This window comes from Salvelinus fontinalis, chromosome 5 (assembly GCF_029448725.1).
Source record: "Salvelinus fontinalis isolate EN_2023a chromosome 5, ASM2944872v1, whole genome shotgun sequence".
NCBI classification, from domain to species: domain Eukaryota; kingdom Metazoa; phylum Chordata; class Actinopteri; order Salmoniformes; family Salmonidae; genus Salvelinus; species Salvelinus fontinalis.
In genome coordinates, this window is record NC_074669.1 from 1,625,392 (window position 1) to 1,637,521 (window position 12,130).

Below are 12,130 nucleotides of genomic sequence, written 5' to 3' on the forward strand. Positions count from 1 at the left end.
TGTGTGAGAGTAAATCAGTGTGTGTGTGTGTGTGTGAGTACATCAGCGTGTGTGTGTGTGTGTGTGTGTGTGTGTGTGTGTGTGTGTGTGTGTGTGTGTGTGTGTGTGTGTGTGTGTGAGTACATCAGTGTGTGTGTGTGTGTGTCATCTCCCCACTCACCACGTTGTTGAGAGCAGCCATGTCACACATGTTGTCAGCCAGTAGAGAACACACGTCCTGCTGCCCCCAGTGAGCCGCAGCGTGCAGGGCGGTCCAGCCATCCACATCACCACTGTCTACATCCAGACCACACTGGAGCAGGACCCTGTGGGGGGGGGGTTGAACAATTAGAGGGGATAGAGAGCAAACAGGAGGAGAGGAGGACAAGAAGACACGAGGATGGGAGGACAAGAGGACGGGAGGACAAGAGGACAGACACGAGGATGGGAGGACAAGAGGACAGGAGGACATGAGGACACTAGGACGGGAGGACAAGAGGACACAAGGATGGGAGTACAAGAGGACACGAGGACAACAGGACAGGGGGACACGAGGATGGGAGGACAAGAGGACGGGAGGACAAGAGGACACGAGAATGGGAGGACAAGAGGACACGAGGACAACAGGACAGGGGGACACGAGGATGGGAGGACAAGAGGACGGGAGGACAAGAGGACACGAGAATGGGAGGACAAGAGGACACAAGGATGGGAGGTCAAGAGGACACGAGGATGGGAGGACAAGAGGACGGGAGGACATGAGGACGGGAGGACATGAGGACGGGAGGACATGAGGACACGAGAATGGGAGGACAAGAGGACACGAGGACAACAGGACAGGGGGACACGAGGATGGGAGGACAAGAGGACACGAGAATGGGAGGACAAGAGGACACGAGGACAACAGGACAGGGGGACACGAGGATGGGAGGACAAGAGGACGGGAGGACAAGAGGACACGAGAATGGGAGTACAAGAGGACACAAGGATGGGAGGTCAAGAGGACACGAGGATGGGAGGACAAGAGGACGGGAGGACATGAGGACGGGAGGACATGAGGACACTAGGACGGGAGGACACGAGGACGAAAGGACACAAGGGCGGGAGGACACTAGGACCGGAGGACACGAGGACACTAGGACGGGAGGACACGAGGACACTAGGACGGGAGGACACTAGGACACGAGGATGACTAACAGCAGCTGTTTGCTGCTCTACTGTGGTACAAAACTAGACACACCAAAGACACAGTGGCACCAGTTCATGTTATTATCTCTGGCCGTGTCCCGGATCAGAAGGGTTTGCACTTTAGGACCGATGGTGTTGTCTATAATGAGCACTCTGACTGAAGCTGGAAAATCGTGTTTGGAGAGCATTCCCTTGCCTCTATCTCCAAACTGCAGCCTGGCTCTCACCCGACTTACTGGCTCTCACCCGACTTACTGGCTCTCACCCGACTTACTGGCTCTCACCCGACTTACTGGCTCTCACCCGACTTACTGGCTCTCACCCGACTTACTGTCTCTCACCCGACTTACTGTCTCTCACCCGACTTACTGGCTCTCACCAGACTTACTGGCTCTCACCCGACTTACTGGCTCTCACCCGACTTACTGGCTCTCACCCGACTTACTGGCTCTCACCCGACTTACTGGCTCTCACCCGACTTACTGGCTCTCACCCGACTTACTGGCTCTCACCCGACTTACTGGCTCTCACCCGACTTACTGGCTCTCACCCGACTTACTGGCTCTCACCAGACTTACTGGCTCGCACTCGACTTACTGGCTCGCACCCGACTCGCCGACTAGCACCCGACTCGCCGACTAGCACCCGACTCGCCGACTAGCACCAGACTCGCCGACTAGCACCCGACTCGCCGACTAGCACCTGACTCGCTATCACCCGACTCACTATCACCTGACTCGCCGACTAGTACCTGACTCACTATCCCCTGACTCGCCGACTAGTACCTGACTCACTATCCCCTGACTCGCCGACTAGTACCTGACTTACTATCACCTGACTCGCCGACTAGTACCTGACTCACTATCCCCTGACTCGCCGACTAGTACCTGACTCACTATCCCCTGACTCGCCGACTAGTACCTGACTCACTATCCCCTGACTCGCCGACTAGTACCTGACTTACTATCCCCTGACTCGCCGACTAGTACCTGACTCACTATCCCCTGACTCACTATCCCCTGACTCGCCGACTAGTACCTGACTCACTATCCCCTGACTCGCCGACTAGTACCTGACTCACTATCCCCTGACTCGCCGACTAGTACCTGACACACTATCCCCTGACTCACTATCCCCTGACTCACTATCCCCTGACTCGCCGACTAGTACCTGACTCACTATCCCCTGACTCACTATCCCCTGACTCGCCGACTAGTACCTGACTCACTATCCCCTGACTCGCCGACTAGTACCTGACTCACTATCACCTGACTCACTATCCCCTGACTCGCCGACTAGCACCTGACTCACTATCCCCTGACACGCCGACTAGTACCTGACTCACTATCCCCTGACTCGCCGACTAGTACCCGACTCACTATCCCCTGACTCGCCGACTAGTACCTGACTCACTATCCCCTGACTCGCCGACTAGTACCTGACTCACTATCCCCTGACTCGCCGACTAGTACCTGACTCACTATCCCCTGACTCGCCGACTAGCACCTGACTCACTATCCCCTGACTCGCCGACTAGTACCTGACTCACTATCCCCTGACTCACCGACTAGTACCTGACTCACTATCCCCTGACTCACTATCCCCTGACTCACTATCACCTGACTCACTATACCCTGACTCGCCGACTAGTACCTGACTCACTATCACCTGACTCACTATCCCCTGACTCGCCGACTAGTACCTGACTCACTATCCCCTGACTCGCCGACTAGTACCTGACTCACTATCCCCTGACTCACTATCCCCTGACTCACTATCACCTGACTCACTATCCCCTGACTCACTATCCCCTGACTCGCCGACTAGCACCTGACTCACTATCCCCTGACCTGCCGACTAGTACCTGACTCACTATCCCCTGACTCGCCGACTAGTACCTGACTCACTATCACCTGACTCACTATCCCCTGACTCGCCGACTAGTACCTGACTCACTATCACCTGACTCACTATCCCCTGACTCGCCGACTAGTACCTGACTCACTATCACCTGACTCACTATCCCCTGACTCGCCGTCTAGCACCTGACTCACTATCCCCTGACTCGCCGACTAGCACCTGACTCACTATCCCCTGACTCGCCGACTAGCACTTGACTCACTATCACCTGACTCGCCGACTAGTACCTGACTCACTATCCCCTGACTCGCCGACTAGCACCTGACTCACTATCACCTGACTCGCCGACTAGCACCTGACTCACTATCCCCTGACTCGCCGACTAGTACCTGACTCACTATCCCCTGACTCGCCGACTAGTACCTGACTCACTATCCCCTGACTCACTATCCCCTGACTCACTATCCCCTGACTCGCCGACTAGTACCTGACTCACTATCCCCTGACTCGCCGACTAGTACCTGACTCACTATCCCCTGACTCGCCGACTAGTACCTGACTCACTATCACCTGACTCGCCGACTAGTACCTGACTCACTATCACCTGACTCACTATCACCTGACTCGCCGACTAGTACCTGACTCACTATCCCCTGACTCGCCGACTAGTACCTGACTCACTATCCCCTGACTCGCCGACTAGTACCTGACTCACTATCCCCTGACTCGCCGACTAGTACCTGACTCACTATCACCTGACTCACTATCCCCTGACTCACTATCCCCTGACTCACTATCCCCTGACTCACTATCCCCTGACTCGCCGACTAGCACCTGACTCACTATCCCCTGACTCGCCGACTAGTACCTGACTCACTATCCCCTGACTCACTATCCCCTGACTCACTATCCCCTGACTCGCCGACTAGTACCTGACTCACTATCCCCTGACTCGCCGACTAGTACCTGACTCACTATCCCCTGACTAGCACCTGACTCACTATCCCCTGACTCGCCGACTAGTACCTGACTCACTATCCCCTGACTCGCCGACTAGTACCTGACTCACTATCACCTGACTCGCCGACTAGTACCTGACTCACTATCACCTGACTCACTATCACCTGACTCGCCGACTAGTACCTGACTCACTATCCCCTGACTCGCCGACTAGTACCTGACTCACTATCCCCTGACTCGCCGACTAGTACCTGACTCACTATCCCCTGACTCGCCGACTAGTACCTGACTCACTATCCCCTGACTCACTATCCCCTGACTCGCCGACTAGTACCTGACTCACTATCCCCTGACTCGCCGACTAGTACCTGACTCACTATCCCCTGACTCGCCGACTAGTACCTGACTCACTATCCCCTGACTCGCCGACTAGTACCTGACACACTATCCCCTGACTCACTATCCCCTGACTCACTATCCCCTGACTCGCCGACTAGTACCTGACTCACTATCCCCTGACTCACTATCCCCTGACTCGCCGACTAGTACCTGACTCACTATCCCCTGACTCGCCGACTAGTACCTGACTCACTATCCCCTGACTCACTATCCCCTGACTCGCCGACTAGTACCTGACTCACTATCCCCTGACTCGCCGACTAGTACCTGACTCACTATCCCCTGACTCACTATCCCCTGACTCACTATCCCCTGACTCACTATCCCCTGACTAGTACCTGACTCACTATCACCTGACTCACTATCCCCTGACTCGCCGACTAGTACCTGACTCACTATCCCCTGACTCGCCGACTAGTACCTGACTCACTATCACCTGACTAGCACCTGACTCACTATCACCTGACTCGCCGACTAGTACCTGACTCACTATCACCTGGCTTGCCGTCTAGCACCTGACTCGCCGACTAGCACCTGACTCACTTCATGACTTCTATGTAGCCCTTGGCCGCGGCCACATGCAGCGCTGTGGCCTTGGTGTTGGGGTGAGGTGTCAGCATGCCACTGCCTGCCAGCACCTCGTTGGCATCTGCCAGCATCACCCGCTCCTCTTCCCTCCTCGCCAGATCTACATCCACCCCTGGGGACAGAGAGAGACGGACATAGTTAGGGACACACACTCACATGGACGCAGAGAGACACAGAGAGACCCAGTGAGACACAGAGAGACACAGTGAGACAAAGTGAGACAAAGTGAGACAAAGTGAGACAAAGTGAGACACGGAGAGACACGGAGAGACACAGAGAGACACAGAGAGACACGGAGAGACACGGAGAGACACGGAGAGACACGGAGAGACACAGTGAGACACAGTGAGACACAGTGAGACAGACAGACAGACAGACAGACAGACAGACAGACAGACAGACAGACAGACAGACAGACAGACAGACACACACACACAGAGGGGAGATTAAATAAAGGCTACATTGAGAAAAGGCAAGTAATAATCTGTGTATTCTCTGTTGGTGAGTCGGTCAAAACCTTTTTATTTAACAGAAACCTTTTAAAGATGATTCGATGATGGTTAATCAGAACTTGTCACCTTGTAAAAAACAATAGTAATCCCCCAGCTTTTGCCTTCGATTATCAACACTGACAATTTGTCAACATAATACACCTAAAAACCTAATATTACATATTTTTACATATTTTCCTGCCATATATTATTATTATTATGCCTATTTACGATTTAGTATCAGAATCTTAAAGGGTGTAGTCATTCTAACCATGAATTAATTGCAGTGGGAGAAGCTCTAATAAGATTGTGTTAGTGTCACAATATCACAAGGACATGGAATTCAATAGCAGGTGTTATTGTGTTTTGAGGAAGAGAGAAAGCATGTGCTGTGTGTGCTGTGCTTTTCCCGAGGACTGTCGACATGGCAACATAACAATTCCTGGATAACCTAAAAAAAAACTGATGGTGAAGATGATGAACAGAGAAAACGTGCTGCTTTTCAAAAGGACTGTGTGTTAATATAGTACTGTGTGTTAATATAGTACTGTGTGTTAATATAGTACTGTGTGTTAATATAGTACTGTGTGTTAATATAGTACTGTGTGTTAATATAGTACTGTGTGTTAATATAGTACTGTGTGTTAATATAGTACTGTGTGTTAATATAGTACTGTGTGTTAATATAGTACTGTGTGTTAATATAGTACTGTGTGTTAATATAGTACTGTGTGTTAATATAGTACTGTGTGTTAATATAGTACTGTGTGTTAATATAGTACTGTGTGTTAATATAGTACTGTGTGTTAATATAGTACTGTGTGTTAATATAGGACTGTGTGTTAATATAGGACTGTGTGTTAATATAGGACTGTGTGTTAATATAGGACTGTGTGTTAAGGACGGTAGGTGTTAATATAGTACTGTGTGTTAATATAGTACTGTGTGTTAATATAGTACTGTGTGTTAATATAGTACTGTGTGTTAAGGATGGTAGGTGTTAATATAGTACTGTGTGTTAATATAGTACTGTGTGTTAATATAGTACTGTGTGTTAATATAGTACTGTGTGTTTATATAGTACTGTGTGTTAAGGACGGTAGGTGTTAATATAGTACTGTGTGTTAATATAGTACTGTGTGTTAATATAGTACTGTGTGTTAATATAGTACTGTGTGTTAATATAGTACTGTGTGTTAATATAGTACTGTGTGTTAAGGACGGTAGGTGTTAATATAGTACTGTGTGTTAAGGACGGTAGGTGTTAATATAGTACTGTGTGTTAAGGATGGTAGGTGTTAATATAGTACTGTGTGTTAATATAGTACTGTGTGTTAATATAGTACTGTGTGTTAATATAGTACTGTGTGTTAAGGACGGTAGGTGTTAATATAGTACTGTGTGTTAATATAGTACTGTGTGTTAAGGATGGTAGGTGTTAATATAGTACTGTGTGTTAAGGATGGTAGGTGTTAATATAGTACTGTGTGTTAATATAGTACTGTGTGTTAATATAGTACTGTGTGTTAATATAGTACTGTGTGTTAAGGATGGTAGGCGTTAATATAGTACTGTGTGTTAAGGACGGTAGGTGTTAATATAGTACTGTGTGTTAATATAGTACTGTGTGTTAATATAGTACTGTGTGTTAATATAGTACTGTGTGTTAATATAGTACTGTGTGTTAATATAGTACTGTGTGTTAATATAGTACTGTGTGTTAAGGACGGTATGTGTTAATATAGTACTGTGTGTTAATATAGTACTGTGTGTTAATATAGGACTGTGTGTTAATATAGTACTATGTGTTAATATAGTACTGTGTGTTAATATAGTACTGTGTGTTAATATAGTACTGTGTGTTAAGGATGGTAGGTGTTAATATAGTACTGTGTGTTAAGGATGGTAGGTGTTAATATAGTACTGTGTGTTAAGGATGGTAGGTGTTAATATAGTACTGTGTGTTAATATAGTACTGTGTGTTAATATAGTACTGTGTGTTAATATAGTACTGTGTGTTAAGGATGGTAGGTGTTAATATAGTACTGTGTGTTAAGGATGGTAGGTGTTAATATAGTACTGTGTGTTAAGGATGGTAGGTGTTAATATAGTACTGTGTGTTAAGGATGGTAGGTGTTAATATAGTACTGTGTGTTAATATAGTACTGTGTGTTAATATAGTACTGTGTGTTAATATAGTACTGTGTGTTAAGGATGGTAGGCGTTAATATAGTACTGTGTGTTAAGGACGGTAGGCGTTAATATAGTACTGTGTGTTAAGGATGGTAGGTGTTAATATAGTACTGTGTGTTAATATAGTACTGTGTGTTAAGGACGGTAGGTGTTAATATAGTACTGTGTGTTAATATAGTACTGTGTGTTAATATAGTACTGTGTGCTAATATAGGACTGTGTGTTAATATAGGACTGTGTGTTAATATAGGACTGTGTGTTAATATAGGACTGTGTGTTAATATAGGACTGTGTGTTAATATAGGACTGTGTGTTAATATAGTACTGTGTGTTAATATAGTACTGTGTGTTAATATAGTACTGTGTGTTAATATAGTACTGTGTGTTAATATAGTACTGTGTGTTAATATAGTACTGTGAGTTAATATAGTACTGTGTGTTAAGGACGGTAGGTGTTAATATAGTACTGTGTGTTAATATAGTACTGTGTGTTAATATAGTACTGTGTGTTAATATAGGACTGTGTGTTAAGGACGGTAGGTGTTAATATAGTACTGTGTGTTAATATAGTAGTGTGTGTTAATATAGTACTGTGTGTTAATATAGTACTGTGTGTTAAGGACGGTAGGTGTTAATATAGGACTGTGTGTTAATATAGTACTGTGTGTTAATATAGTACTGTGTGTTAATATAGGACTGTGTGTTAATATAGTACTGTGTGTTAATATAGTACTGTGTGTTAATATAGTACTGTGTGTTAATATAGTACTGTGTGTTAATATAGTACTGTGTGTTAATATAGTACTGTGTGTTAATATAGTACTGTGTGTTAATATAGTACTGTGTGTTAATATAGTACTGTGTGTTTATATAGTACTGTGTGTTAAGGATGGTAGGTGTTAATATAGTACTGTGTGTTAAGGATGGTAGGTGTTAATATAGTACTGTGTGTTAATATAGTACTGTGTGTTAATATAGTACTGTGTGTTAAGGATGGTAGGTGTTAATATAGTACTGTGTGTTAAGGATGGTAGGTGTTAATATAGTACTGTGTGTTAATATAGTACTGTGTGTTAATATAGTACTGTGTGTTAATATAGTACTGTGTGTTAAGGACGGTAGGTGTTAATATAGTACTGTGTGTTAAGGACGGTAGGTGTTAATATAGTACTGTGTGTTAAGGATGGTAGGTGTTAATATAGTACTGTGTGTTAATATAGTACTGTGTGTTAATATAGTACTGTGTGTTAAGGATGGTAGGTGTTAATATAGTACTGTGTGTTAAGGATGGTAGGTGTTAATATAGTACTGTGTGTTAATATAGTACTGTGTGTTAATATAGTACTGTGTGTTAATATAGTACTGTGTGTTAAGGATGGTAGGTGTTAATATAGTACTGTGTGTTAATATAGTACTGTGTGTTAATATAGTACTGTGTGTTAAGGACGGTAGGTGTTAATATAGTACTGTGTACGGTAGGTGATGGGGACGGTAGGTGTTAAGGACGGTAGGTGATGGGGGCGGTAGATGATGGGGACGGTAGGTGATGGGGACGGTAGGTGATGGGGACGGTAGGTGTTAAGGACGGTAGGTGATGGGGACGGTAGGTGTTAAGGACGGTAGGTGATGGGGACGGTAGGTGATGGGGACGGTAGGTGATGGGGACGGTAGGTGTTAAGGACGGTAGGTGATGGGGACGGTAGGTGATGGGGACGGTAGGTGATGGGGACGGTAGGTGTTGGGGACGGTAGGTGTTGGGGACGGTAGGTGATGGGGACGGTAGGTGATGGGGACGGTAGGTGATGGGGACGGTAGGTGATGGGGACGGTAGGTGTTGGGGACGGTAGGTGATGGGGACGGTAGGTGATGGGGACGGTAGGTGATGGGGACGGTAGGTGTTGGGGACGGTAGGTGTTGGGGACGGTAGGTGATGGGGACGGTAGGTGATGGGGACGGTAGGTGATGGGGACGGTAGGTGATGGGGACGGTAGGTGTTGGGGACGGTAGGTGATGGGGACGGTAGGTGATGGGGACGGTAGGTGTTAAGGACGGTAGGTGTTAATATAGTACTGTGTGTTAAGGACGGTAGGTGATGGGGACGGTAGGTGATGGGGACGGTAGGTGATGGGGGCGGTAGGTGATGGGGGCGGTAGGTGTTAAGGACGGTAGATGATGGGGAAGGTTGGTGTTAATATAGTACTGTGGTAGGTGATAGGGACGGTAGGTGATGGGGACGGTAGGTGATAGGGACGGTAGGTGATGGGGACGGTAGGTGATGGGGACGGTAGGTGCTGGGGACGGTAGGTGATGGGGACGGTAGGTGATGGGGACATACCTAGACAAACACCTCCTGAGAGACGAAGATCCACTGTTAGATTCAAACCTTGTACTAACCAGTCTGACACAAAGAGCTCAGTAATATAGAGATCTTGTGTGTGGGTCCTACCTCCTCATCACACGTTTTACTCAGTCCAGCAGCCACGTTATATAACACGCAGACTAAATAACAATTCATAGTTACCCTGCTTCTAGATCGCTCCCTTCAAATGTAGCCCACAGACACTACATAACAGTTCATATCATGTTTCTTGATCTCTCTTCAAATGTAGCCTACATAGACACTACATAAGTTTATATGTTTCAAGATCTCTCTCTCTTCAAATGTAGCCTACATAGACACTACATAACAGTTCATATGTTTCTAGATCTCTTTCTTCAAATGTAGCCTACATAGACCCTACATAACAGTTCATATGTTTCAAGATCTCTCTTTCTTCAAATGTAGCCTACATAGACCCTACATAACAGTTCATATGTTTCTAGATCTCTTTCTTCAAATGTAGCCTACATAGACCCTACATAACAGTTCATATGTTTCTAGATCTCTCTCTTCAAATGTAGCCTACATAGACCCTACATAACAGTTCATATGTTTCTAGATCTCTTTCTTCAAATGTAGCCTACATAGACACTACATAACAGTTCATATGTTTCTAGATCTCTTTCTTCAAATGTAGCCTACATAGACACTACATAACAGTTCATATGTTTCTAGATCTCTTTCTTCAAATGTAGCCTACATAGACCCTACATAACAGTTCATACCTTGTTTCCTGATCTCTCCCTTCAGCAGTCTCTCCATAGCATCCTCAGTGGCCACATCCAGAGGAAGCTCTCCTTCACTGTTCACCGCCCCCACACGTGCACCGTGCTCTATCAGGTACCTGCAACATACACACGTTATAAAGGTTCCTACACACAGAACGGTTCCCACACCCAGAAAGGTTCCTACACACAGAACGGTTCCTACACCAAGCACAGAATGGTTCCTAGTCTATGCAGAAAGGTACCTAGTCCACACAGAAAGGTTCCTAGTCTATGCAGAATGGTTCCTAGTCCACGCAGAAAGGTTCCTAGTCCACGCAGAAAGGTTCCTAGTCCACGCAGAAAGGTTCCTAGTCCACGCAGAAAGGTTCCTAGTCCACGCAGAAAGGTTCCTAGTCTACGCAGAAAGGTTCCTAGTCCACGCAGAAAGGTTCCTAGTCCACACAGAAAGGTTCCTAGTCCAACGGTTCCCACACCCAGGAAGGGTCCTACACACAAATGGTTCCTACACCAAGCACAGAATGGTTCCTAGTCTATGCAGAAAGGTACCTAGTCCACACAGAAAGGTTCCTAGTCTACGCAGAAAGGTTCCTAGTCCACGCAGAAAGGTTCCTAGTCCACGCAGAAAGGTTCCTAGTCCACGCAGAAAGGTTCCTAGTCCACGCAGAAAGGTTCCTAGTCCACACAGAAAGGTTCCTAGTCCACACAGAAAGGTTCCTAGTCCACACAGAAAGGTTCCTAGTCCACACAGAAAGGTTCCTAGTCCACACAGAAAGGTTCCTAGTCCACACAGAAAGGTTCCTAGTCCACGCAGAAAGGTTCCTAATCTACGCAGAAAGGTTCCTAGTCCACACAGAAAGGTTCCTAGTCCAACGGTTCCCACACCCAGAAAGGGTCCTACACACAGAACGGTTCCTACACCAAGCACAGAATGGTTCCTAGTCTATGCAGAAAGGTACCTAGTCTACACAGAAAGGTTCCTAGTCCACACAGAAAGGTTCCTAGTCCACACAGAAAGGTTCCTAGTCCACGCAGAAAGCTTCCTAGTCCAATGGTTCCCACACCCAGAAAGGGTCCTACACACAGAACGGTTCCTACACCAAGCACAGAATGGTTCCTAGTCTATGCAGAAAGGTACCTAGTCTACACAGAAAGGTTCCTAGTCTACACAGAAAGGTTCCTAGTCCACACAGAAAGGTTCCTAGTCCACACAGAAAGGTTCCTAGTCTACACAGCTATACTTGCACACAGAGAGAACGAGCTGGGGAATTGAAGTTCATCAGATATGATCATCAGCTGTGTAGATCTGTTAGTGCTGACGTTACCTCTCATGGTCATTCTATTCGCTGCCAAACGGTGTGACCATG

General features: G+C 46.7%; 1 protein-coding gene across 10 annotated transcripts in view; it reads right to left on the reverse strand.

The window, feature by feature from the left end:
* LOC129856186 (protein phosphatase 1 regulatory subunit 12A-like) overlaps nt 1-12,130 on the reverse strand; it is a 75,205-nt gene that overhangs the window by 37,659 nt on the left and 25,416 nt on the right. For all 10 annotated transcript variants that reach the window (XR_008759613.1, XR_008759616.1, XR_008759618.1 and 7 more), the window contains exons 3-5: nt 10,764-10,882; nt 4,930-5,086; nt 161-305 (exon numbers count right to left, since the gene is read on the reverse strand). Coding sequence is in view for 3 of the 10 variants with exons in the window: in XM_055924295.1 (XP_055780270.1) it covers nt 161-305; nt 4,930-5,086; nt 10,764-10,882 (421 nt within the window). In the remaining 7 variants the exon portion in view is untranslated. The remainder of the gene's footprint in view (nt 1-160; nt 306-4,929; nt 5,087-10,763; nt 10,883-12,130) is intronic.